Genomic DNA, 27,217 nt, shown 5'->3' with positions numbered 1-27,217 from the left:
TCAACACTCCTGAGCATTATATTCATCAAAAGCAGTGCAATTTTATCGAAAAATTGATCATAATTTCCTTATACACACCAGAAGAAGATCGATTCCAACAATTTTCAAGTTCTGATTTGATGCTGTTTTATCACCAAAAGAATGACTCAAAACAGCTTTCACATGTTCCATTCCAAATAAAATATAGCTGCATTTCAAATAAAGAGTCTTTAAGAATTCATATTGCGGATGCCGCTCTCCTATTCTTTTCAGCAAATCTTCCTGTAAAAATACAAATGGCATTCAACAATTCAGTAATTGCATTGTCAATGTTCATATTTTGTGTATCTTACATAAAGATTGATACTTAATGTGTGTGTACTTCTACAAAATAAGAAAAACAATATACATACAGAATAACATTTACAATAAGAACGTTCCCATACAATTAATGCAACTTACACGAATGGCTTGGGCACTTGCAGCCGTTGTATTTGGGTCAAGCAACTGTGAGAGACCCTTGAAAACATTGTTATCCTTCATTTGGTGCAATTTTTGAAAATTTTCCTCGGCCCTTACAGGATCAATAAAGCATAAAGACATTGTCTTTAGCCCCATCTGAATCTTCTTATTCAATTCCATAGGATCTTCTTCTTCCTCCTATATATTCATTAAACATTTATTCTGCTATTAATAAGACATTAAACAAACTAGTCCATCAAAATGGGGAAATGATTTTTTATACAATGACCAGAAACTCTTTTGATCAGAAAGCCATACAATTTATAATTAAACCTTTCTTGAATGGAAGATGCTAACCACATAAGACATACTTCAAATGCCTTATCAATCAGATGTTTTAACTGCCTAAAGGAGGAGATACCATAGGGAAAAAAATATATATATATATTCTTCTTTAAGAGAGCAAGTACTTCAATATCAACTAATAGACTCTCTGCAACTAACCACTATTACAACAATTTGCTACAGATTGCATAGACATGATCAAAAAAAATTAAAATCCCTCCACAAAAAAAGCTTAACTAGTTATGGTCATGAAGTTACCTCTAAAATACAGTAAAATGACAGCAATACTCAGCTATCATAAATTTGCACACAATCTGAAGGGACATCACTGAGAATATCCTATGACTGTTTTACCATGAGATATACCCTACAAAAACCAAAATGCCTATATGGGGAGTTTTAAAGTGAGATACATTATATAGTTGAATAAAATTAACAGAATCAAGCAACAAAAGGAGAAGCAATGGGGAGGAAGATGGGTTGGTACAGAACAGGAGTGACAAAAAAAGGTGACAAGGTGCAGCCAAAACAAATGGTGGGCAGTCACAGAAACAGACATAGAAAAAAGGGAAAGAAAATCAGATCAGGATCCAATCCCGTGCCCTCAGCAAGATGCCAAATAGGTGAACTTCAAACCATCTTGGAAGGACACAAATCAAGAAAATGCATGATGGAGGCAGCAAAGAATGTTTCAAAAGTCCAAAGTACGCCATGGAGAGGTAAAATGACAAACACATTCAAACTATTGATAAACATGAGCTAATCAAAATAATCCTAATGAAAATGATGGTCACACCAAATATCAAGGTTTGGATCTTGAGAGAACAGCTAGATGACACACTATAATGTTATTACGATAAAGGATAGTTTCTATTATCTCTGTTTAGTATCTAATGGTTATCTATTGTAATCTTCTGTAAATATTAGAATGTTTCTAATATTTAGTTTTATGTTTCTAAGATAGAATGCTTCTATTCTTTACGATTGTTTCTCAAGGAAACATCGTTCAGTCTCTCGTATAAATTGATCTATTGATCATTGTTAATGACAAGCAATATTTTCCAATTACTTCGTAATATGGTATCAAAGTCAATACTCTAAAAAATTTCAAAAATAATTATAATTTCTTAATTGAAATTATTTGTCTTTTATTTTCGAAATTATTTACATGCATATTTGCTTCCAACTCTCTCTATAATCTGACTAGGTTTTATGTTTGGAGAGATCTAAATCCGCCGATTTCTGATTCAGTTCTGCAACCCATTTTTGTCCAAATCCGTCTGTTTTTTCTGCACATTTCTACCATTTTTTTTGTGGGATTTTTTTGCAGCAGGGCCATTTTTGTTCAAAACCCTAATTTTTTGTAGTGGATCAAAAAAAATTACAGATTCTTGGTGGGTTTTTTATGGTCTCAACTGGGTTGTCATCTTTTTTTTTTTTGCCTCAATTTGTGTCTCAATTTTTGAGCCAACAGATCCAAAAAACGACAACATATTCTTTCTAGATTTTTCGAGCTCTCTTCTAAGTCATCTTTCAAATTTTTTGTGTCTTCTGTTTTTTTGCCTTGAACAACGTGCACTCACAGATTTTCACGCTTTTTCACTTAAAAATATCCTATGGCATCTCTAACTAATATTTTGCTCGAGGGAAATCAGAAGTTCAACGATCGCCATTATGGCACATAGAAATAGCGAATGCTAACCATCCTCGAATATCACAACGACGATAAGCTAGTTCTGGTTCTCAGTAGAAGTCTTCTGCTCTAGCTTCAGAAGGCTCCAAGAAAAAACCCATTCAATGCAACTATTGCCACAAGTATGGGCACATGAAGGTTGAATATCAAAAGCGCTTAGCTACCCTATCTAAACAATCTAGTTCGTAGCCCACAGCGAACAGTGCAAAGCAGCTTGGAAAGACGGAATCTGCCTTTTACGTTTTTTTACAGCTTCGTACTCTAGATAGATTAACCATTAAGAGAGAGTATTACGATAATGGATATTTTCTAACATCTCTGCTTAGTATCTAATGGTTATCTATTGTAATCATCTAAAAATATTAGAATGTTTTTGTATATATTAGAATGTTTCTAATATTTAGTTCTTTGTTTCTAGAATAGAATGTTTCTATTCTTTACGATTGTTTCTTAAGGAAACATCATTCAGTCTCTTGTATAAATTGATCTCTTGATCACTGTTCATACCATGCAAATAATTTCCAATTACTTTGTAATAAATGTCTCCTCCTTAGACTGGTCACAGTTGAAAGAGGGTTTGACCTATCATTGGAATTCCCGTAGGTCAACAATATGGATAGGGGGCTCAATCAAAGGGCCATAGAGTTTTGCAAGGGGGCTTTGTGAGCTATTTCAGACTTCCAAATGACAATTCCTACATTTTAGAAAGGGGTTTTATTTTTTAGAAAGGGTCTGCTAATTGACTAATTGACCACACGGAGGACCATGGACCAGGGCAAGATCCATTTAGAGCAGTTTCAGGTGATTGGAGACAATCTCCTACACTTTAGGGCAGATCCCTAGTTTTTAAGGAGGAACTGACAGTTAGCCTGTAAGACTCAGTCATCATCCATGATTAGAGAGCTTCAATCAGATTCCAGTTCTCAGTCTAAATAGTATTTAATGAATAAAATGAGAAATATTTTCCTAAGTTGGGTTAAATAAATTAATATTAAAGTGAGAAATATTACCACTTTATATTATAATAAATAATAATAAGGCCATGGGCCCATCTCCCTAGAAAAATAACTTATAAGTTGTTTTTCAAATAAGAGGGGGGCAAATTAAATAATGAGCAATAATGCCTTATGGGGTTTGATTTATTTGAGAAGGTAAATATTTTTTATAAAGTCAATAAAATAAAAGATAGAAACCCTAGAACCAGTCGAACTTGATGGAAGAATAAAAGAGAGTTTGGGAATTCAGTTTAGCTATCCAATTTTTATAATTTCATCCCCAAATTGTAGTTGGAGCTCTGATTGTATTCAAGCTGGATGTCCACCTAGCTTGACAGTAGCTTGTGTTTACTTTGATTTATCTACTGGAAAAAGTCATTGAAGCATCGATTTGTGGTGAGATTAATATCTTTGTTGGAGAATGGGCAGAAATTCAGATCAGGTTTACAGATCAGGCTATTACAGAGCAGTTGTGATAATTAAAGACCCATCTGTTATAGCCATACACTTCCAGGAGAGAGAATTGGCATCACCTGCAACTGAAAGCTTGTTGTTTCAGATTGAGAGAGGAAAAGGACCAATTTTAGAGCAGCAGATCAGAACATTTACCAGAAAATTCCACCTTCATGTGAACACCAGATCCAGCTCTACCATTTCCAGGCTCTTGTCGTCTCTTTTCAAGGCTGATGTCATCATTTACAGGTTAAATCCAGCATTTGAAATTGGACAAAATCACCAAGAATTGGACTGCAGATCTAAACGAGCGGAAAGGTGTTCATTGCTGTTAGTAGAATTGCTAAGCAAATTTGGGAGCAGGCCATACATGCCTGGTATGAATGTGACTATCTTTGACACAAATAAAAATCAGAATTTGAAAACAAATCAGAATTTATTAAATTTTGATGTGAGTTGTTAAAGTAGTTTTATTTCAATAGTTAAGTTGAAGTTCACACTTATCATATTTCGGATTTTCCATTGCCCATTTCAAAATCAGGGGGAAGAGCTGGATTTAGGAAGATTGAAATTGACAGGTAGAAAGGTTTGAAACTGGATTCTAGCCTTTAAAGCCAAATTTTCAATAGAGCCGGAAGTCACAAAAAATAAGCTTGGGAATAGTTGAGTTCCAACTACACTTTACTCTTGGAATATTAAGTAGAGGAGATGCTAGAATGTAATATTCCTCCTTGAATCTGAAGAAAAGAGTTAAATTTCAAGGTTGCATGGGTACGTGGGTACGGGAACGGGAACGGGTACGGGAGCGGGTACGGGTACGCATATTTTTCAAAATAGGGGACGGGGGTACGTGTGTAAGCCTTATTTTTTCTATATAATTAATATTTTATAGAAAATATAAAAATCAAAATATTTGCCATGAGACATGACATTGAGCATTCAAAACAAGAAATTTGAAAATATAAGCCATAAGTCAAATATATATATATATATATATATATATATATATATATATATATATATATATATATATATGCTATTGTTGAATGTTTAAAGTATTTTTCATAATTGGGGACGGAGGTACTTGGGTATGTCAAACTTACTTAAAAATTACACTTTAATATTTATAAAAAATCTGATTTTATGAGTCATGACAATGGTTTTTCAAAACAAGAACAGTGATAAAGTTTGCAAATGTAATGTACTGTTTTCAGTTTCAGATTTGCTATATGTTTGAAATAATAATACATGATAAATGCTTAGATGCATAACAAAGAAGGCAGAATTTAAACATGAACAAGAAGATCCTAAACCATATGACAATGACATATTGCAAATGATAAACTTTTAACTTGAACAGTGATAAAGTTTATTGTTAATGAGTATCAAAGTTTCAAACTGATTTGGTATTGAATTAAGTTTGATAAACAACAAGCTAATACAAAAACAAAAAACCAAAAAAAAAGATCAGAATCTTAATCAAGGTCCTTAGCTATGATGCTCTCCACCAAGTACCCGGTACGTGGGATACGTGTACCCGGTACTTGGGTACGTGGGTACGAGTACCAGGGGTGTGGGTACGAGTACCCATGCAACCTTGTTAAATTTCTAACCATGGAATTTTACCAGACAGTTGGCATGCATGAGACTGCTGTTAGTTTAAATGGCTCAATGTAGCTGAGTTTAACAATCATAATCCAACCTAACCGTCACTGTCCAGCATATCTGATTTAATGTTTACAAGGATAGTAATATTGATACATTAGGTACATCAAATCACAAGATAAGTCACAGCAAGGTAATCAAGCAACAAGCTTATAATGACTAAAATACAGTTGGCTCTCTATATGCATGGAGTATCATAAAGAACCATTCAAACATTAAGAAGTTTATGGAAATATAAAACTCAGTCTGGTTTTACAATGACACACTGTTTCTTTTTGGAAATGAAACAAATGTGCAGTATTCAAGAGTGGAAAGAATAAGGAATGAACAGACCCATGAATATTAATGAGAGCCGATATGGAAATCTGGGAATGCAATGCGAACTCGTCCAGTCTCCAACTCCCAACGCTTAGTCAGCTTGCCGTCTACCCCTGTAAGGAATGCATTAACCCGACTATTGCCAATTTCTCCTTCAGAAGCCACCTGACTTCATTTAGTTGCAACCCGGCTAACCACAAGCAACCTAGGAATAATGAAATAGCTTATCTCCATAACATGTGCAGACACGTGAACACTACCCAGTGCTTAGATGTTCTAGCAACCACTCTGTCACTGGTCTTGCTTCTGTTGACGACTCTGCCCTGTCCAGCTACAATGAAGACTCTCTGCCTATGCTCCCTTTCCTCTATGGAACTGGAGGCCAACTTATCTGTCGTAATTTCCCAGCTCTATTGAATATCCTGTATGGCCCAATATTCTGAAGACTTCGATAACCAAACCTACTATTTGTCATGAAACTTCAACAATTTGAATATCAATGTATCAATTCAACTCTTGTATCTGAAACATATAATGTGAACACTAGGTTTTTGTCTAGCTTCACCTTTTTCCTTAATGGGTTTTGTCTTTAGGAAATATCCACAAGCAACCTATTAGGATTTGAATAATAACAAATATTCGTGGTGTGAATCCCAATGCAAAAGGCTTCCTTTTATCGCCTCGAAGTGTGGGGAGATGCAAACAATTGAACAATGTGGGATAAAAGACTATTTCATCATTTAGTCACTTAAGTCAATTTGTCCTAAAGTGACTTTAAATAATAAAGTACTTTACATTTCAATCCAATAAAATAAAGTGACTAAAACCTTAGGATTTCCCATTTAAATCTCCTCAACTGAAACCCAAACTCCTATGACTAGCTGGCATCCTAAAACATATGCCGTTAGCCTATCCAGATGGAAAGAAAGACCAACTAAGCACCATTAAGGCTCGGGCGAAGAAGGGGACATTACATAGAATCAGTGACTAAACAAGGAACCTAGTGAGATCAAGTAACCCACTCTAGAAAAACCCACAACTCATGTGTCGACTAAGGATTTGTGGAAATTTAAGAAAGCCTCTGTCCAAGGCTATGTACATCTCTTCCTCGAGTTAACTTACATCAAATATCAAGATTTTCAAGGCATTCCTATTTAATGCTATGCCCATCAAAAGTGAGGTTGCCTGGACTCAGATTGTATGGAAATGAAGAAATCATGGAGTATGAGGGAGGAAAGTATGCAACGATTCCATATTTCTCAAACTACAAGGATACCAAGAGAAAATAATTTCAACAAAAGAGAGGAATTTCAGAAACAAACAAACTACAAGTGGTTCTTCTCAAATTAACATGTGCTTCCTAAATGGCCTAAACAAAGAAATGAGAATGAGGAGATAAGAAGACGATCAAAAAGATGTTGAAAGAGGATGAACAAAAATCAATCCTCCCCTTAGCATCAAGGAAAATATAGATATAGTTGATAATTTGGACAAAGAAAACAATAGAGGGTTTCAACAGTGAACAAAGGGAGTGGATAACAAGCAATGGGACAAAGAACATGGGGAATCTGCCTTTGTCCTCCAAGGCAAGGATAACTTTAAGAAACCCCCCTTTGGAAAAATGTATAAATCGTGGCAAATCCAACATTATTGTAAGGGCAAAATAATAATTTGTACTGGTGATTTTTTTTTCCAAAATAGGAAAAAAAAATTAATTTTATTGGCAATTTCTTTCTGTCATATGAAAATTTCATAAAACTGTGGCAAATCTTTAATTATTTCAAAAAATTGCAACCAAAAGTAAAAATACCTAGAAACCATAAATTTATATCATCCAAGATACAATAACCCTTTGTAATGACCGTTAGGTGATCCTAAATCAACAGTATAAATCCTATTTCAGGCTAAAATGTTAAAGTACAAGTTTCAGAGAAAGTTTCCAGAATAATGACACTTGTCCACAGTATAATCTATTTTAGGCCAAAGATTAGAAGGATAAAAAGTTCCTTAGAAAGTCTTTGGAATAGAGACACTTGCCAAGTCTATATACTTTACATATAACTCGACTTAAACTTTTACTATAAATTGGCAAATGTGACCTATTAAGACATGCCTCAGAAATTGTAGGCGAAAATGTTTAACTTATTATGTGGAAAGATTAGATTACATTGGCAAAGTCATCACCAAAATAAAAATAATTATGTATCGTTATTGGCAGTTGGTCGAAGCATGGAACCCAATTTTCATAGTGTGGGCGACATGGCCACCTCGAAAGTGCAAGTTTTTTCGCCAAATTCAAGGTCCTCAATGAGTGAAATTCGCCATTTCACGAATATTCGTCACTAAAGTTATCCTTGCTCCAAGGAGAGAGAATATTAAAGTGCCTTGAATAAGAGTTAGGACAAATCATAGCAGGCATACCCCAAACTAATCCATCCCAAGCTCCACTCCCTCCAACCCAGCTTTTATTGCTTTTCATGATTTATGTTCAGGGCCATGTTAGCCCTAGTCTTTTGCTACAATACATGGCATTCCAATCCCTTTGATCTATTGTAGGTCCTTATGGAAATTAAATATATTTTTTATCTCCCCCATTAATGCAACCATAGTAAAACAATTGATTGGGGAAAAATCAGCAAACCAAAAGCTAAGTTGCCAATGATGATGTGGATGTGGATGTGGATATGAGAATTGGATGTTCGGATGTCTGAGTTCTTTTTTTGGATTTTGGATCGTTTGGATGCATCTATATATATAATTTTAAAAAACAATATATACATATACATATATACATACACACACACACACACACACACACACACACACACACACACATATATATATGCAAAGAAATGCAAGAAATATACAAAAAATAAATCATTTCATAGTATGATACTTCACCATTGGCATTGATAGTTCATCTTCAAACTTCAAGTAAGCAGATTAGCAAAAAAAAGAGCAAAAAAAGAATAAAATGAAGCAATTTAGCACATGTAAAAAGCAGATTTTAAGTCATTTTGGGCATTGGAAAGGCATCTAGGCCCGTCGATGTGTTATGGTGCTCCGACGCATCTGAATGCTGCCTGAGCGACAATTCCTAGGATGTCTAGTTCGCCCCTATGGGCCCCTGGACCAGCCACTATACGAACTGGTCCGTGCTTCAGATCTAGTCTACTTGTGGGTTCGAACAAAATCCAACACACCCAATTTGGACTTGGGGGACCAATCTACAAAATAGTGAATCACAACCCAACCACTAGTGAACTTGGTTCCAAGGATGGTCAAAGTCAACAACCAAGTTTATTTTTGTTGCAAATTTAATATTTTTTGACACCCACAACCCAAAAAATGGATTCTAAAGGCTAATGTTGGCTTCTAATTTTCATTTGTGGTGTGCAAATAGGTTATTTTCTCTTAAGTTGAGCATATAGGCAGTTGAGCAAGAGTTTGGTTGTGCAAGGAGTTGAAAGATTGACTTGTGGATCTTCTACAAGTGTTTATGCCTCATTCATACACCTTTGCAAAGCTTACGAAGAGTGGAAAAGGTAGGTTCTTTTTCCATTTCACTTTCATTGTCCATAAAATCTACCTATTTTTTTCTAGAATCTTCATTCTCTTGTTTTTATATTTAATATGTATAAAATTTCTTGCCATGAGAAAAGGAACTACAATGGCATCTACCTCTTCCTCTATAGGCACTACGGAACAAAGAATAGAACCACATTCTAATTCTCCATTGTGGAAGTATGCTGATATTGAAAGAGCCCTTCCAGGAGATGGTGCATTCAATTCTAAATGTCGGAGTTCTGATGTAGAAAGGAATTGATTATATTATAGGGTAGTATGCCATTTGTGTGGAATCCGTGGGAGAGGAGTCACGAAATGTCTTGGAAGAAGAATGCATCTATACCAAATGAAACAGTATTATGATATATTGCAGAGGATGAAGCAATAGAAGAGAGAGAAGCACGTAGACAAAATATAACCATTGGTAGGTAAAAATAAAATAAAAAAGAAAAGGAAATGCAATCCCCCTCTACAAATATTGTGATAGAAAACAACCCCTTTATACTACCTTACCCAACCCTGATATTGAAATTGAGGCACTCATTACACACAAATGAAAGGAACCACTAGAAATTACATTTCAAAACAAGTCGAGAAATTGCTGACATGGATGTGGCAAGATGCTTATATGCAAATGGGCTGCCTTTTAGTGTTGTTCACTCTTCGTACTAGAAGATGTTGAAAAGTGCCAATGAAGCTCCAAGAGGGTATAAAAGCCCTAGTTATGAGAGAGTAAGCACCACCTTGTTAGATAGACAGGTCAAAGAAATTGATGATAAATTGAAGCCCATAAGGGATTCATGAGTAAAGACAAGGGTATCGATTGTTACCGATGGGTGGAAAGATGCAATAAATTGTCCCTTGATTAATGTCATGGTGGTGTCCCATAAAAGGGCAATGTTTTTGAAATCTGTGGATTGTTAGGGGCAAGTAAAAAATGGGTCATTTATTGTTGATATTCTCATCTCTGTTATTCAACAAGTGGAAGCTAGAAACCTTGTCCAAGTCATAACAGACAACGCAAAGAATTGTAGAGTTGTTGGTGTGTTGGTTGAAGAGTAATATCAGCATATGTTTTAAACAACTTGTGTGGTCCTTTCACTCAATCTCATGCTACAAAAGATTGGGAACAAAATTGGGTGGACCAAAGAGGTGTACGAAGAGGCTAAGGACATCCAAATATTCATCACAAACCACCACATGACTCAAGGAATATTCAGATAATTCTTACATTTGGAGCTACTGAAGATAAGTAAACTTGAACTTGTAGTAATTAATTTTAAAAAATAAAATTAGAACTTAACAATTTCGGATTTTCATAATTTGGTTGTGTAATGGGTATTCTTTTTTTGAATGTCTCTAATAGTTGTATTTTTTTTCGCTACATTTTACATTACATGTTGTTGAGACCCATTGTGTATCAAACTTAATCATCTTGAAATGACTTGTACAAGTGAAAGTGGCACTTTGCAATACAGTAATCAGCAATTATTGATCTATATGGAGGCAAAACAATACTGACAGCAACAAAAATAAAGAAAAGGATATTTAATGACTCATGGTGGGAACGTGTGGAGTACCCCATTAAGCTCGCCAAGCTCATATGAACGTGCTTCAGTACACTGACATTGAAAGACCTTGCATTGGAGAGATCTATGATGGTATAGACTTAATGCTTGAGAAGATCAGCAATTGTAAATGAAAAAGAGCAAGATCCTAAGGATCCTTCTGCAAACAATTGCAAGCAGTTGTTGTAGAACGATGGAACAAAATGACCACTACTCTATATTTGTTTGAATGTGAATTGATGCCCAACTATTATAGCACCCAATATACTTATCTACGACGAAGGTTGCCACCACATAGAGATTTAAAAGTGTCTAATGGGTGCAAGGCAACATTTGACAGATTTTTTCTTTATGATAATATGCAAGATTGGATTATAGATGAGTTCATAGAGTTTGTGAATGCAAGAGGTCTAAGTAATGATGTTCTTCATCATCAGTTTAGGAAGGATGCTCATAATTGGTGGGACCTCCATGGCCAGAGATTCCAAACATTGTAGCTCCTTGCAATCAAATTTATATCAAAAGTAAGTTTTATTTTTTTAAATAGCTTACTTTGTCTTTATAAACTGCTAAAAAATTATCTTATACGATTAATAAGATTATTTTAATTGTTTGTCTCGTCTCCATAGGTTGCACGTTTATCTGCATCAAAAAGACATTAGATGCTCATATTCTCTAATCCACTCAGTAAAGTGCAATAGGTTGCAATCAAAAAGAGTAGAGAACTTGGTATATGTGCATTACAATTTGTGTCTCATCTCACAAAAGAATAAAGAATACAAAGAAGGGGGAACAAAGAGGTGGGATGTAAATATAGAGCTTGCGGACTTGGACACTTCCACTTCTTAGATTGCACTTGATGAATTTGATGATTTTGACACCAATAATGTTAGTGGAGCAGCTGATCCGATTGGTATTAGCTTTGTTTGTGAGCCAACTAATGCCAATGAAGAAGAAGAAGAAGAATATTAATAAATTTTTAATCCATTAGTTGAACTTGAAACAACGATACTTGAAATTGATGTTATGATTTATCACTTGGCATTTTAATGTTTTGAATCTTTCTTTGATGTTGAACTTGAAGTATATATTAGGTATGATCATGATTCATGATGCTATGATTACAAGTTTATGGTGTTTTTATTGTTTAAATGGTTTTATGATAGTATGTGGCATTCTAATCTTAACTCATCCTTCTAGGCTTCATAAATATGTATATACCTACATAAATAATATATATATATATATATATATCTGTGTGTCAGTGTATTGTACTAACAAACCTAAACCCATTTTCAAAATTTTGTCGTACCAACAAATCAATTCTTCGAGCCTGACCTAGCAACTTAATATTTAACCCATGAAGTTTAGAATATAATTTTTTGTCACTTATATTCATATTGTTGATTACATAAGCGAATATTCAGTTAACTTTTTAAGAGAGCAGTAACCAAATAGCTGGCTAAGTCGGAGACCAAATATTAGCCAAGTCTTTGAAGTAAACAAAATCAACATTTATCAGACTTTTAAAGAGGGTATTCACTTAACAGTTATCTAAGTCAGATAAAATTGAAGCTGTCTATAAAGTAACTGGGATCAACATTTATCAGGCTTTTTAATAGGGCAGTCACCAAATAGTCATCTAAGTCTGGGATCACATATTAGCTAAGTCTATGAGGTAACAGAGGTCAAAATTTTATTGGATAGGGATTTACTACTATTAGGAATTTTGTGAAAGTGGAAGCCATTTTAAAGTGATCCAAGATTTTTACTGTGATTCAGGCGACAAGTTTCCTGGAGCTAGTTCAATATTTGAGAAAGTTTATCAAATCACATTCCACAATTGTAAAGCTTTATATTCCATAGAATTCAAAAATAGCATTTGTGTTTATCGAAGTAAAAGATTAACTAGCCACTAGTTTCAGCAATACCTAGCTTGCAACTACTATTTTATGTCGAGACAAATGTTAATAATAAAATTAAATATACTAATTATTAAATCATATATATAACTATTACTATGTATTAATAGTCTATAATAATATTAATTTTAAACTATAGGGGTTCACTCCTTCCCTGTAAAAGTGTCATCTGCAATATTAATTTATGCTTGTTTGCATCAAAATCCAGTGGGAGGGACATACAGAGAGCTCAGGTCATACCAAAGGCAGATTTAGAGTAGATTCATCAGCTAATTCGACACTATCTTACATGCCCCAGCAATTTAGGATGATTGAGGCCCTTCACATTTGGTTGATGACTGTCATTGCTCTTGTGCTCCTCTATTTAGCATTTTCGAGTGGTTAGAAAGAAAGGTGAGGGACAGAAGAACAAACTGATTCAACACCAGTTCCGTTCCGCACTGACTTTGATTTCGTCCAGGATTTGGCCCTGTTTCTTTGTGATTTTGTGACTTTTCTAGGGTTTCACAAGATTTTGCAAAAACTTTTTCATGACATTTTTAGGGATTTCTAAACGATTTGAATGCAAAAAAAAACATTGAAATTTTGGGTCTACAATTTCTCAACAATTCTTTGAAAACTCGAGATTTCTTTGGGGAAAAATCTGTTGGTGATAAAATTGTGAAGATGGCATTGGTCATGAAGGTTTTTGAGTTTTTTGGTGCTTTCAAAGGCGTTACCATCAAACCTGGTGAGAGGTGTTATCACTCAAGCCCACTAAGAGATTTGCAACAAGAGTTGACCTCAATGAGGACTCTATCCCTAACCCCTACAAGAAATGGTGCCTCTTGACCTTGTTAGAGGATCTACCCACAAACCCCCACAAAAGGCACTACCCCATGACCGCATACTGTGAATGAAACAGTAATAATTAATATCCTGAATAAAAAACAAGAATACACATTTTTAAATCAGCAAATTCAAATCTCCTTTCAAAACATCCCTCTTCTTGTAAATTTGCAGCCTTAGTTGCTTTGAAGAGGAAAAACTAGCTGATGCTATATTACTTTGATTTAATATTTTAAAAATTAACTTGCAGAAAAAAATGGCTAGAAGAACATCTCCAAACAAAATAAAACCTATTTGATATTTCTGCTATCACTATTATTTCAGCAAATACTAATTTCTCTTTTGTTAGAAGATCTTCCATCAAGAATATATGCCCTCATCTTCGCTAATCTAATATTTTTGGTGTTTTTAAACATCTATCTATTCTCTCTGTAATGCCCCCACTTATAATATCCAAAAATATTAGAATTATTATATTAAATCTTTACGAATGTGAAGTTAATTCCCATAACATAAGTCAAGACTTAGATTATTTACCAAATTTGTATGATTTTTCTTTTTTCTTCTTTTGATAGGTAATCAGCTGAAGCCTAGATTATTTATTATTCATTTTTTATTATTGTTAAGATTAATTTTTATTATGGGTTAATCTCGAGTAGATCGAACCCAAGACCTCCCCGATGAGAGGCTCACAATTTATCGATACATTGTAAGCTCTTGCATTACCAAATGTGTATGATTATAACTCCTTTGCTCTACTAATTTTATAAATCTTACTTGTACAACTGAGATGTACATAGAATGTATTTGTAATGGATCACTTTTATGCACAGTGGATCTGATCATCTTGATATGTAGTGAATGCAATATACCCTAAGGTAAAAGATATGGCCTGTCATTTCTATCTTGGTCATAAATTTGCAGGGTTCCAAGATTATGTTGATTATAATATGTTGATCATCAGTTAGAACTGAATATCCTCTTGAGATTTATACCAAGTATATTAGACATCAAATAATACTCTACTATGATCCTCGATGAGGCTAAACTTACATACAATGAGAGTTGTCTTTGTTCAACTAAGACTGACTTTATACCCCAATGTTTTGCAGTGGCAAAATCAATCTGAATATAGATGAAAAATAGTACGTCTTGTTTTTATTTAAATATGATCAGAATTCTCATCCAATACTTGGGCTGATATTATTAATGTTATTGATATCATTGCACAGAATTTACATTGATCCATAAGTTATATATGTTTTTCCTGATATCTTCTCTAGAGTCTATACAAACACCATATGTTTATCACTGTTTGGTTTGAAAAAACCTTTAAGAATCGTCTTCAGCCTGTCTGTATCTATCAGAGCCCAAAATACTGATTTCTACTCCCCAATGATGAGTAAAATATAGTTAAACTCTACTCCGTATTGAACTACTATCCATTGTCCGTGCCATGTTTGATGGCATTTGATTGCTGAGGGTTGCATTTCCTATTCCCCCAATTTATCAAATTGCTCGATTAATGTGTATTTGCTACACCTGGTGATTCTGTGCATCCAATTGCACAGTATTCATCTATTGCTGAGTGCCATCTATAAGTTGAATGTTAAATGGTATGAGGTCTGCGTGAAGGAAGATTATTTGTGACACTTCTGTCTTCTTCTCTATATTTGATAAGGTATTGTTGCACATCCATTATGTGGTGCTGAAATAACATTCCTACTGCGCTGTGAATATTCACAAGTCAATGTGAACTATTACCAATCTTCACAGACACCAAACTGAGACACCATTATGGTATTGTGCTTTCTGCATTTTCCTATTTGCTTCCTTCCTCTATATGGTGTGTTTGTTGTTTGGCTTCCTATTACTGTTGACTATAAATGCCCAAAAAAAATATCCTCGTCTATCTAATGCTTTTGATATGTGTGTGTGTGTGTGTGTGAACCAAACAGGATCCATCTGATATGAAATGATTTCCCGTACTCCATGACAACATGTTATAGAAGACCCCAGTCGATTATTATCTATAAACCCGAAAGTCACCTGGGACTTTGAATGATTGTTTTTTTTCTTATATCACCGTAGCTTGTGTCTCTTCCAATACATGAGCCATGACTCATTGACTGCCAGCATGGATGCCTTTATAGTCATTGACAGTATTTTGAGGATTGAATTAGTAATCGGCCAATATTTTTTGGTGTTTTAATGATTATATTATAATAATATATTATTATTGTATTATGATTTTATATGTGTTACTTGATTGTATTGTATTATTAATTATAAAACTTAATTATATATCATACTGTTGTCTAAATGATTATTATAATATACTTATTTAAATTGTAATATGCTTATATTATAATATTTAATTCCGCTCTGGAAAAGGAGCATTGCAATCTCCTGAAATGGTTATTCTAACACCATTTCCCAAATGGTTTTATCTTCATGTGTTCACCATTACATTACAACCATACTGAAGTTAATATTAATTGGACAGATTAGATTTTCAGTGTTCACAATTCATTTAATTAAATTTTTCAAATTTATTCAAAGAAAATTGAGTACCAAATTATACATCTAGAACTTGCTCCACATTTTTCCCCAAAAAAGCTTGAAACATTCAATTATAATTATAATCTACATAGGAAGAAAACAGGTGAGTTGATTAAATGAAGCACAATTAAATCGCCAAGAGTCAAATCATAGTTAGAATGCTGTACAGCTAGTAGTACAACTAACTCAGCCTCCAAACCTACTCAAGGTGAGCAGAATCGGATACACTATAACATGTCATATACCCTATAATAATACAGGCTATAGGACAATGTACACCTTAGCACTAGTTGAGATACCAAAACTTTTGAACAACCCTAAAGGAGAACAATACATTTCCATGCAAATCTGTGACCATACAGATACAGATGTATAGCACAACTGTATGCCCTACTTGCATGCAGAAATTAGAGCTATATATACGGCTGTAAACTGCTAATGCCTTTCTGTTCAACAGAAGCAACCACAGCCACTTTCACTCACTTCTTGTCTACTTTTCTGTTCAACCTTCATGGATTGGGTTTCATGCCAGGTATATCTTTCAGCCTCTTTGACTATTATTGCTGTATAATTGAAATACACAATTTTAGCATAGCAACATTAATTTTAAACTACTTAGCATAAGCTTTATTAGTATATCTCTAACTCCCTAAAAGCTTTTCGCTAGAGAGCAAAAACATAGTAATAAGAAGAAGAAAAATATTATTGCGTACAGTACTGGAAAAATTATTTGGGTACAATTACTTCCAATGAAGATAGGTGTCCAAGAAATGAGTATAGGAATCCAAGAAATGAAGAGGGAAGATGTACAGCATCAAAATAAGTACTAAATGAACATGAGACTCCATCTTAACTGGAATTAATCATAGACCCAAGTGCAGTTACTGCTACTAAGATGTAACAAGAAACCTACTTGAGATGAAAACTTAATAAAACTACTGATTTTTAATATGGCTGGGCTTATTGTTTCTAGATTAATCACCTAAAACTTAATCAACTGTACTGCTTTGAAATAAAATAGTTAAATCAAAAATACCCTCAATGTTCTAGAAGCTTCAACCACCTTGCAAGAAATGAAAATTAGTCCATGAAGTCATACATAACTTGTTCTTTGATGATTTGTGCTATTACAATAAGCATGACACAGATATCAATGTCATCAACATATTACAGAAAACTAGGCATAAGCTGAAAATTCGTTCAGTTGAACATTATAACTCAAATCAGATCTCTCATTGAAAAATTTGCAATCAATATTACCTTTAAACTCTGACGGAATGATAGATATGCTTGCATTTCCTGCTGTAATCTGCAAAAATGCCATGTGTTACATAGAAAAATGTTTGCAAGAAAGAGAGTTTATTTAATTTACAGAAATGATGGAAGCAGGTCAAGACAACTTAGAAAGTACGTCCAATTACAAAATATAAATTTTACATTTAAAAGATCCAAGGTTGTGAAAAAGTAAACTAACCACAGAGAATCCTCATGCACAACAAAATCTCAACATACAAGAAAACCCTAATGCAAAAAAATAATTAGATACCTTTGCTTTTGAGTTAAGATATGCTCTAAAGCTCTAATATCACTGGGACAGAATACTGAGAACATAGCAATCCAATGGTGGGATCTCTCATCCACAGGAAGCTGGACAGGAAATAAGTCCTCTGCAAAGATAAGCTCCATTCCTGGTGGTCTGGCATATATGCAAACTATATATCAACAAGTTATAAATAAAAGATCCACTAGAACTACAAATCTATAGAAGATTCCATGTATACATTTAGGCTAAGTCACAAGGTTCATTCGAATTCAAGTTCGTCAATCATAAAATTCGGATGAAATTCAGCAAGGGTAGAAATTCAGAAAAAAAATCGACATTGAATTGAGCTTATATATATTTATCTATTTTTAAATATAAGTATTATATCCACAAAATTGTCAAAATAGTTTGACATTCCTAAATAATTAAACTAAACAACTTGATATTATTTTAAAATAAAATAATCTTATTATATCATAAAATTCGAATGAAGTTCGGAAAGGGTAAGAAATAGCTGAAATTCAGACTTAATGGATGAAATTTGATGAATCCAGTGACTTAGCATTTAGGTACAAAACTGAAATTGGATCCAGCAAATACCTGAATTCTTTGCAATCTTTATCAAAACAAACTCTTATAATTTTGCTCGGGATCCACTCGAATTCCTCACTGTGGGTAATAAAGCCTTCGAAGCACTTCATGCAATAAGACCTATAAACCTCTACAAGTTTCTGAAGAGTGTTCTTTCTTACAGAAACCTGTACACATATTTTAGTACCAATAATGAAAATAAAAATAAAGAGCAGATGAAAAATTCAAAAACATAGATTACCCCCAAGCATCAGAGAGCAAAGCCAACAGACATCCTACCTTCTTGTCACGTAAACGCTCTGCCACATTCTTAGTAATCGCAGAAGATACATTTCTAGGATTTGTTTTTGCTATGTCACAAATCACATTTACAACTTGAATTCGAACTTTATCATCAAAGTCTAGAAGACGACCTTGAAGCCCAGCTGTAAAAGGAACAATGGAGAAACATTTAAAAAGTATCCAGTTTTTTACAAGCTACATTTTATAAAAATGTGGTATGAAATCAATCATTCAGAAAGCATACAATATTTTACTTCCGTTTTCTACGAAATAGAAGCATTATTAGTTCCAAACTTACAAAGAATCTCAGAAGCCTCATTTCCAGACGGATTTGCTAAAAAACAATCTTTAGCACAGTCCACAGCAGCCAACCTTACTTCCACAGTCTTATCAGAGAATCTTTTTAAGAATTCAGCAAATAGTTGATGGTACTCTTGTGCAACATGTCGTCCATGCAATGCAAATAATTTTCCCAACAAATGCACTGCCTTCAACCGAACATCTACCTGATCTGTCTGTAAAACACATAGCACTTAGTTTATTTACTAAATTCCATGGTACAAGGTGGCAATACACAAGCATAGAAAATTTCACGAAAGAGTGAGATGTTTAGGGTTTACATAGAATACCCCGCAGTTGTCCTCAAGTTTAAAATAAATCAAGATCCAATACTTCCAATTTTGAAACAAGCATACTCAAATAACGATACAAGTGAAAAACACTTTTAAACAGTAAGAAGTGCTCAACATGTATACCAGTAGTTCCTGGGTTAGATTTGGAATGACAGCCAATAGCATCTGAGGAGCACACTGATAAATTTCAAAAATAATATTATGATAATTTTCTTGTAGATCACTTCCAGCAGCCTTCCCCTCAAGCATTACTGAAGTTAAAAATTGCTGAACAGTTGGCTCCAACTTTTCTGCACAGCGTTGAACCACGGATACTGAAAGCTGACGAGCAGCAAGAGATGCATTCTGCAATCAAAAAACAAAGGGTCAGGTTATAGAAACCAAATACATTAAGAAAAGCAGTGTCCTTCAAAATGGCTCTCACAATTGAAAGAATACATGCATGAAAGATGAGACTCCCATATTACCAAAAAATGGGCATGCATAGTCAGAGTGTGGTATAAACAGGCAATAAAAGAAAACAACACACCACCTCCAAATCAGAATGTTCCCTCAAGCAAAGAATGAACACAAGACCCAGATAAAAGAATAAATTTAAATCAGAGAAAAGTAAAGTTCTCTGTATAAATATTATGTAACTTACGAACAGATAGCCAAGCTTTCCGATTTCTTTGAGTTTGAAAAATAAAGGACTATATTAAGGTATGAACCTTAATGTCTAGATGCATTAATGGCAGCAGAGAATGGGACAATCATGTTAAAAAATCACACTAATTCTGTTTTAGTCGTAGACATTCAGGATTACTTTCACCTGTGCTAACACAACCATGGCAGGAATATATCACAATAAACACAAGAAGCATTCAAGAGGAGTGTGTGTGTATGCATGGGTGTGTGTGCATGCATGTGGGGGTGTGTACGTGCATGTGTGTGACTGGGACATCTCCCTCAAAGAAAAATTATTCAGGGGACTTCTAGACATCCCCCAGGCCTTCAAGTAAACTCTCAACCCCCTCTCATGCATTTCCAATGCTGTCAGCAGTCCCCTGACATTTTACTTATGTTCATGCCCCAAAACTCTAATCCCAAATATTTGTGGGCCCCACCCACAACCGAAGCACTTATAAATACAACTTACACTCCGACTCGAAATCACTATCAAAGCTTGGAAGCATTAAGCAAGCTGCATGTTGCATAGAAAGAGTAAGAGCAAACAAGACTGCAAAAGTGACAGCATTAGCAAGTTAGCGCAGTAGCAAAAAGAAGAGCGTCTAGAGTTGGAACTTCTTCATATTGATAAAGAAAGAAGTAACCAATCCTTCAAGGTAAGTCAGGAACCTTCATTATTTGGGATTTGGCTTTTTCAATTTAGCTGTTCATTCCTAAATGGATCTGAATGGTTAAATCAGAAATCAATGGTTAGATGATTTTTTCTGTTATACCAGATCCATGTATCTAGGCCATTAATTGGATCTGAATTCACGAATTGATTCATGTCGGATTCACACAGGATCCACATTTGACCATGTGGGTCCATCTGGATCTGCGGATCCAGAGATCTAGTCAGGTATCTAGACAGACCCACTGGGTCAAATCCGGACCCTGTGCAAATCAATCATGGATCAGTCACGAATCCACACAGACGCAGAGGAATCTGGTGCGAATAGGTCACAAATCCACATGGATCCTTTGGGACCTGCATGCCAAACTTGGAATAAGTGGGGCCAAATTTGTGTATACACACACGCGCGCGCGCACGAATCCATACAAATCATAATGGGAATTTTGTTTTTTCATGAATCCACAAATCAAATTCTCGTACGTTAACCTGTTCGGGAATCCGAATCGGCAACATAGATTTTTTGTGTTTCTCTTTCAATTGAAGTTTTAACTATACAAAAATTCATTCATAGAATCACATATGGTTATAACAATTGTTTTTAGGTTGTTGAGTTGCTGCTTTTATTGAAAACAACAGTTAGAAACTCCTAAAAAATGGTGTTTAGGAGTTCAGTTATTTTAAAACAACAGTTAGAACCACTAAAAACGACATTTTGGAGTTTAGGTCCTAATTTAGATTTATAACAGCGGTATTTTAGGTTTTTTAGCTTGTTAAATAAAAATTATATAATTTTCAAAAGTTTATTTGTAATTTTCTATAAATTTAAATTATTAAAAAAATTGAAATGTTTATTCATAATTTTGCATAAATTATTAATAGTTGATTAAGATTTAAATTTTTATTACTAGTTTTTTGTGTATTCATCTTGTGTGCATCCTTTACTTCACATTTCATGAGATATGAAGTGCGATAAACAAACGCAGACTCCTTGTTTAACAAAAAGTAAAGAAAAGTGATCATATTTTTGTGCATCCTCTATTTTTGGGCTTCCTGCAATGTAAAGTAAGAAAAACAAAACAAAAATCCTTGTGCCTTGAGCCCATGAATAATTCAATGACATTATGGCAATGTATTGTTTAAAATTTGGACCATATATTTCATTTCTTGCGATGTCCTTATGTACTTTTACTCTTACAGAATTTTTGATACCTACAATTATAGATACTTTGCAGTCCAAAGATCATCATTATGAGGATATTTGGTCCGAAGATGTCATTCATAAAGGTTATGGAGGGGTAGACTGTGTGGAAGCTGGGGGGGCGCCTGCAGGTGCTGGATGTGGGGTATATGTGGTAGGAGAGACTGTGAAATTGTTAAAAGAATTAAATGCATTTTACGAATATGATATAATATTATTTGATGTATTGGGTGACGTGGTTTGTGGAGATTTTGCTGCTCCGTTGGATGCATTATTTGCAGCTAATCGTATTACTGCTTCTATAAGGGAAAAAGCTCGTACACATCCACTCCGATTAGCAGGTTTGGTTGGAAATCACATATCTAAAAGAGATCTTATCAATAAATATGTAGAGGCCTGTCCAATGCCCATAATAGAAGTGTTACCTCTTATCGAAGATATTCGAAATTCGAGGGTCAAGGGGAAAACTTTATTTGAAATGGTTGGATCCGAACCATCTCTTAACTATGTATGTGAATATTATTTAAACATAGCGGATCAAATATTGTCCCAACCAGAAGGTATTGTGCCAAAGGAGATTCCAGATCGGGAATCGCTTCTCTCAAGCATAAGTGATGATAAAGGTTAACAAGAGCCTAGGCAATTGAGTCTAAGACTGAAAATGCAGATGTGGGTGGAGGAAACTAGTTCTATTGGCAATAAGCATTCAAATTGTTCTTCCATACCATCAAAAGAATAAAAAAGAAGTCCTCTTTAGGGCAATTTGCAACCAAATAACAAGCAACAACTTGCGCAATAGGAAGCATTAGACAAAAGTACAAAAATCTGTTCAGAAATTGCCACTCGAAAAAAGAGCCAATATAAATTGACTGTGGGATTGTGGGAAGACCAAGCACAATCCCACACACTTATACCTCCTACTCTTATCATCAACGAGTCCTACTCTTACTAGTGCTAAGACTTTCCCAAAACCAAAGCTCCATACTTTTCCATCTAGTTTAGAGGCAAAAGAGTCTAAGGAGGAACATAGAATGAATAGTTCTGATACTATATTAGTTTTGGTACTGATCTAGACTCTGCAAATCTCTAGCTGAGTCCTAGAAACTCAAAACCCAGATTCTCTGAGTGTACCCAAGACTCTGAGGGTCTTGCAGAAAAGACTTAACCAAGATTGGGCAGGAAACTTTTATTAAAAAAGATAACAATGTCCAAACGAAAGAGGGCATGGCCAATGACATTCCACTTCATGAATCAGTCAAGAACAAAAATTGTGAAGCGACTATCTAACATTTTGCTTATTTTTTCAATAAAAACTTACAACCTTTCAATGCGTGATTGGTTTTTGACATGCCCATTTAGGATTCACAACATGTGTCTTCAAGTCAATCTCATTCTATTCATCAAAATATGCACATAAATATAACATTCAAGTATAAGTCAAATTTCAATGTGTTTTTCCTCTCTTATAATTTAAGATATATCACTCTTCGGGAATTCTCCCCCTCTGGATCTACATCCCTTCATCAACTTATCACTTCCTTCTTCACTCTGGCTACCTCTCCTAGAGGAAACAAGCGGTCTAGGAGCTCGTCCATTGCTACTCACATCAGATCAATGAAACCGCCCAGAGATCATACACACATGCACCATCAGCGACAGCGGCTCTCCTCTCTCTAATGACAAGTTCAAACTTCTCCGCACAAAGATAGTTATCCTTTGGTTTTGAGCTACTTTTTGACAACCTGCTAGTTGTTTCACGATTTTGTAGTCTCTCTTGTACAGTGGTGTTTCTCTTTGTTTGCTTCTTGCTCTATTGGTTTTCTTTTTCTTAGACACCGTTTGGTGGTCCTGCTGCCTTCTGGCCTCTATCTGTACTTTCAGTCCCTTAAACCCATTTGTGGTCTCTTGTTGGGCATTAGTTTTATATCTTATCTTATTTTATCAACTATATATTGCCAAGATGTTTGAGAAAGGTTTCAAATCTCTAAAAGTTATAATGCAGATTCTAGGTTTTCAAAGATCTTATAAATTTTAGCACTTGAACAAATTTCAGTCATCAACACGCTCCTATCAACATTCTTCTCTATCTCACATTATTATCTCCTCTGAACTCTAGACCTCACTCTCTCCCCCTACCAATCTTTCTCTATTCCCTCTCTCTACCTTTCGCTATCTCACTCTCTCCTCTCTCTCTTATCCCAGATCCACATTGAACTATAAGTCTAGCCAATTAATAGGCATATAATGAATCATGGTCATATAATCTACAAAGTACATATTATGAATTTTTGCATCTACATAGTTCAAAACCACAGTTAAGGACTATTTTGTCACTAAGGTTGAGACTGAGATACAAGTAGATATCATGGCTACAACATCATCTAAAACCTATCTTAGACACACTCGTAGAGGTATCAGGGTGTCAAGTGATATAGACTCCTCTAAGGCTTACGCCAATAGACTTCCAACTATTATTTTTGTATACTTTTCGAACTTCTAATGCCATGGATTTCATATTCCATGAGTTTTATAGACACTTGGCACTGTTTATATACCTAATGTGTTGTTTCCTTCAACCAAAATTTGTTTCTATACTTATGTGATCATTGTATAAGTGTTCAATGTAGCTTCTAATTGATGAGATTATTGTGCCTTTAAGGTTTACTTAGTAAAGGGTACATGAAATAAGTTTTAAAACCTTTAAAATGTCGTTATTTCTTGGTTTTTTCAATTTGTCGAATTTTTACCGAGTCTAGGTGCCAAGTCTAAGTCCAAGTCAAAACTCAACTAAGTCCAAATCGAGCCCAAGTCTTGTAACACTGCTATAAATACAATTGTAGGGTGAATTCAATGTGGAAAAAAATGAGTCATATGATGCCTCCACCAAAATATTCTTTCCAACAGCACATTATTCTTTTCCAATGGCATTCCATTCCAATCTAGCTCAATCTCCTTATCATAAGCCAGTTGAGGCAAAAACAATAAGCCTTGAACCAAAAATTGAGGACAACAATCATGGATAAGAACTATTCGAATCAATATTTTAATGGAAATATGAAGTCTATTGTGATGAATTGACTCCATAATAAAGAGATCCTTAGCCTATTAATTAGTTTTTCATATGCAGATGTAATGTACCCTTTCTAGGCGACAGGAGCAATCTTTAGGAGACTGGCTTATTAGCGGGTTCCCATAAGCCAACAAGATGTTTAGAGAACTAACCAAGGAGTTCCTGTAGCGATTGCAAAGACTTGTAGGGCCCATTTAGAGCTCAAAGTCATTTAATTATTTTATAAAGAAAATTAATGAAATTTCCTAAATGAAAATTTAAATGAATTATTATAAGTGGATGATGAATTAACATTATTAAATATTTTGTCATCAGTAAATATTATAGATTCACTCAAATAAAGAAACAAGTATAAGTGAATTATTTATTCACTTCATTAAGTAAATTTATAATGAATGGGGGTGGGCAGGGGTTGCAATTAATATTAAATAAAGGCCTTTGAGGTCCCATTCTTTTATTACAAAAGAAAAGTAATAATTCTTTTATTACAAAAGAAAAATAATAAAGGCTTTTTATTTATTTTATAATGAAACCAAATGTTTTTTGAAAGTGGAGAGCCGATGGATTTTATTGAAGCCATAGTTTGGACTGGAAAAATTTAAAGAGGCAAAGATTTTAATAAATACATAGTTGGCCTGTAAATGCATCTTGGAGTTGATTTTTGGACTTCATTATACTATAGAGAAGAGCTCAAATTATATATAAAAATGCCATGTGCGCACGAATAGAAGAGGAAGTTGTGGACAGCAAGGCTGAGTTCTGGAGAGGAATTTGTGGATCAAACATGCAAGAGGGAAAATAATATGATTCTGGGCGGCCATTTTGTGGATACAGAATTCATATTTTGCATTGAGAAGGTTGAGAAATCTGCAGGGAAAAATGCAGCAAGTTGGGTGCTCAGAAATGAGAATTCTTAGGTGCAAAATATTGGCACGAAGCCCCCAATTCATCTGATGTATGTGCAGTCCAGTTAGGTGGAAACTTGCAGCTGTTTGCAGTGTTGAGTCTTGACGGTGAGTTCCTGTCATTAACAACGTTCAGAATTACTAAGTGTGATAACAGCTGCCAATTCGGAGAAGTGAGTGAGTGATTGTACCAACAAGAATGTCTAACCCTATAAACCAGGAGAGCTGCTTACTCTTTCCAGCCGGAGTTTCCATATTGGGAGTTTAGTTCAGTGAATTTCAAAACTTTTGTAGCAGCATTCCAGCCACCCAAAGCCACATAACTTGAACTGGTGTTTGACATCATCATCCAAACAAGAGTTCTATTCATAGTGGGCTGAAGATATTACGTTTTGCAGTCATTCAGGGCAGATCGGATATAGTTATCAGAAAAACAGTGGTGTGGAGTCTTACATCAGCCCCCAGAAATCATGAGTCCTAGAGTAGCTGACACCAGCAGCTTATGAGCTGTTACAGCGCAATTTTGATCGAAACTTAATATTTCAGATTTGTTAATATTTTTCCAGCATCTGCCTGGTACGACTTCCACTCATTTTGCATCAATAAATTTTTCAGCAATTACTTTCAGTTTGGAGTTTGCATTCTCAGTTGCATGATTTAGAATGCATCGTTTGGTAGTTGTTCATTACTTGCAAAAATTATTATTAAAACTCAAAAATAGTAGAAAAACAATAAACTCCAAAAAAATCAGAATTAAAAAAAAAAAAAAAACAATTACTACTCCGCTGGTCAAATTCAATTTCACAACCAAACTCAGCATTTTCCCAAAGGTTTATAAAGGAAATATTATAGCGGTATTAGAGCATAATCTTGCCAGCCTATGAGATTGTAACATTTTTTTATGCATCCAAGTAGAGCAGAAATCTACATGTACTACTCTCGCTGGTGCGCAAAGTTGGACCTAGAAACAAGATATACTGTACATATGGGCGATATTTAGGTTCCCAATGGTCAAGACGAGCATGGCATTGGATAGGGTCAATACGAGGATCAGGAAATAGAGTTGATGAAAACTTTCATTACTAGACAGCTGAGAATAGCACAGGCTCTCGACCGGTTACAAGATACATTGGACAGGATGGGCTTGGAACGACACAAACGTAAACATGACAGGGATAGCAAGTCAGCGCCAATTGCTAGCAGTCACAGGAGTAGTAGATACCTATCATTAGATGGGAGTACATTTGGCTCCCCCAAACAGAAATGCTCGCACTCGTACCACAGATCAACCATTACT

The 27,217-nt window shown here is 34.7% G+C and overlaps 1 protein-coding gene across 2 annotated transcripts in view; it reads right to left on the bottom strand.

The window, feature by feature from the left end:
• LOC149542860 (sister chromatid cohesion protein PDS5 homolog A-like) overlaps positions 1 to 27,217 on the bottom strand; it is a 241,998-nt gene that overhangs the window by 160,382 nt on the left and 54,399 nt on the right. For both annotated transcript variants that reach the window (XM_089797769.1, XM_089797771.1), the window contains exons 5-12: positions 19,529 to 19,750; positions 19,072 to 19,288; positions 18,771 to 18,916; positions 18,501 to 18,658; positions 17,904 to 18,053; positions 17,618 to 17,666; positions 442 to 639; positions 79 to 261 (exon numbers count right to left, since the gene is read on the bottom strand). In XM_089797769.1, coding sequence (XP_089653895.1) covers positions 79 to 261; positions 442 to 639; positions 17,618 to 17,666; positions 17,904 to 18,053; positions 18,501 to 18,658; positions 18,771 to 18,916; positions 19,072 to 19,288; positions 19,529 to 19,750 — 1,323 coding nt within the window. The remainder of the gene's footprint in view (positions 1 to 78; positions 262 to 441; positions 640 to 17,617; positions 17,667 to 17,903; positions 18,054 to 18,500; positions 18,659 to 18,770; positions 18,917 to 19,071; positions 19,289 to 19,528; positions 19,751 to 27,217) is intronic.

The sequence above is a fragment of the Cupressus sempervirens genome, chromosome 8 (assembly GCF_028749045.1).
Source record: "Cupressus sempervirens isolate cs-2001-9-10 chromosome 8, ASM2874904v1, whole genome shotgun sequence".
Taxonomy (NCBI): domain Eukaryota; kingdom Viridiplantae; phylum Streptophyta; class Pinopsida; order Cupressales; family Cupressaceae; genus Cupressus; species Cupressus sempervirens.
This window is presented reverse-complemented; position numbering and strand designations above follow the sequence as displayed.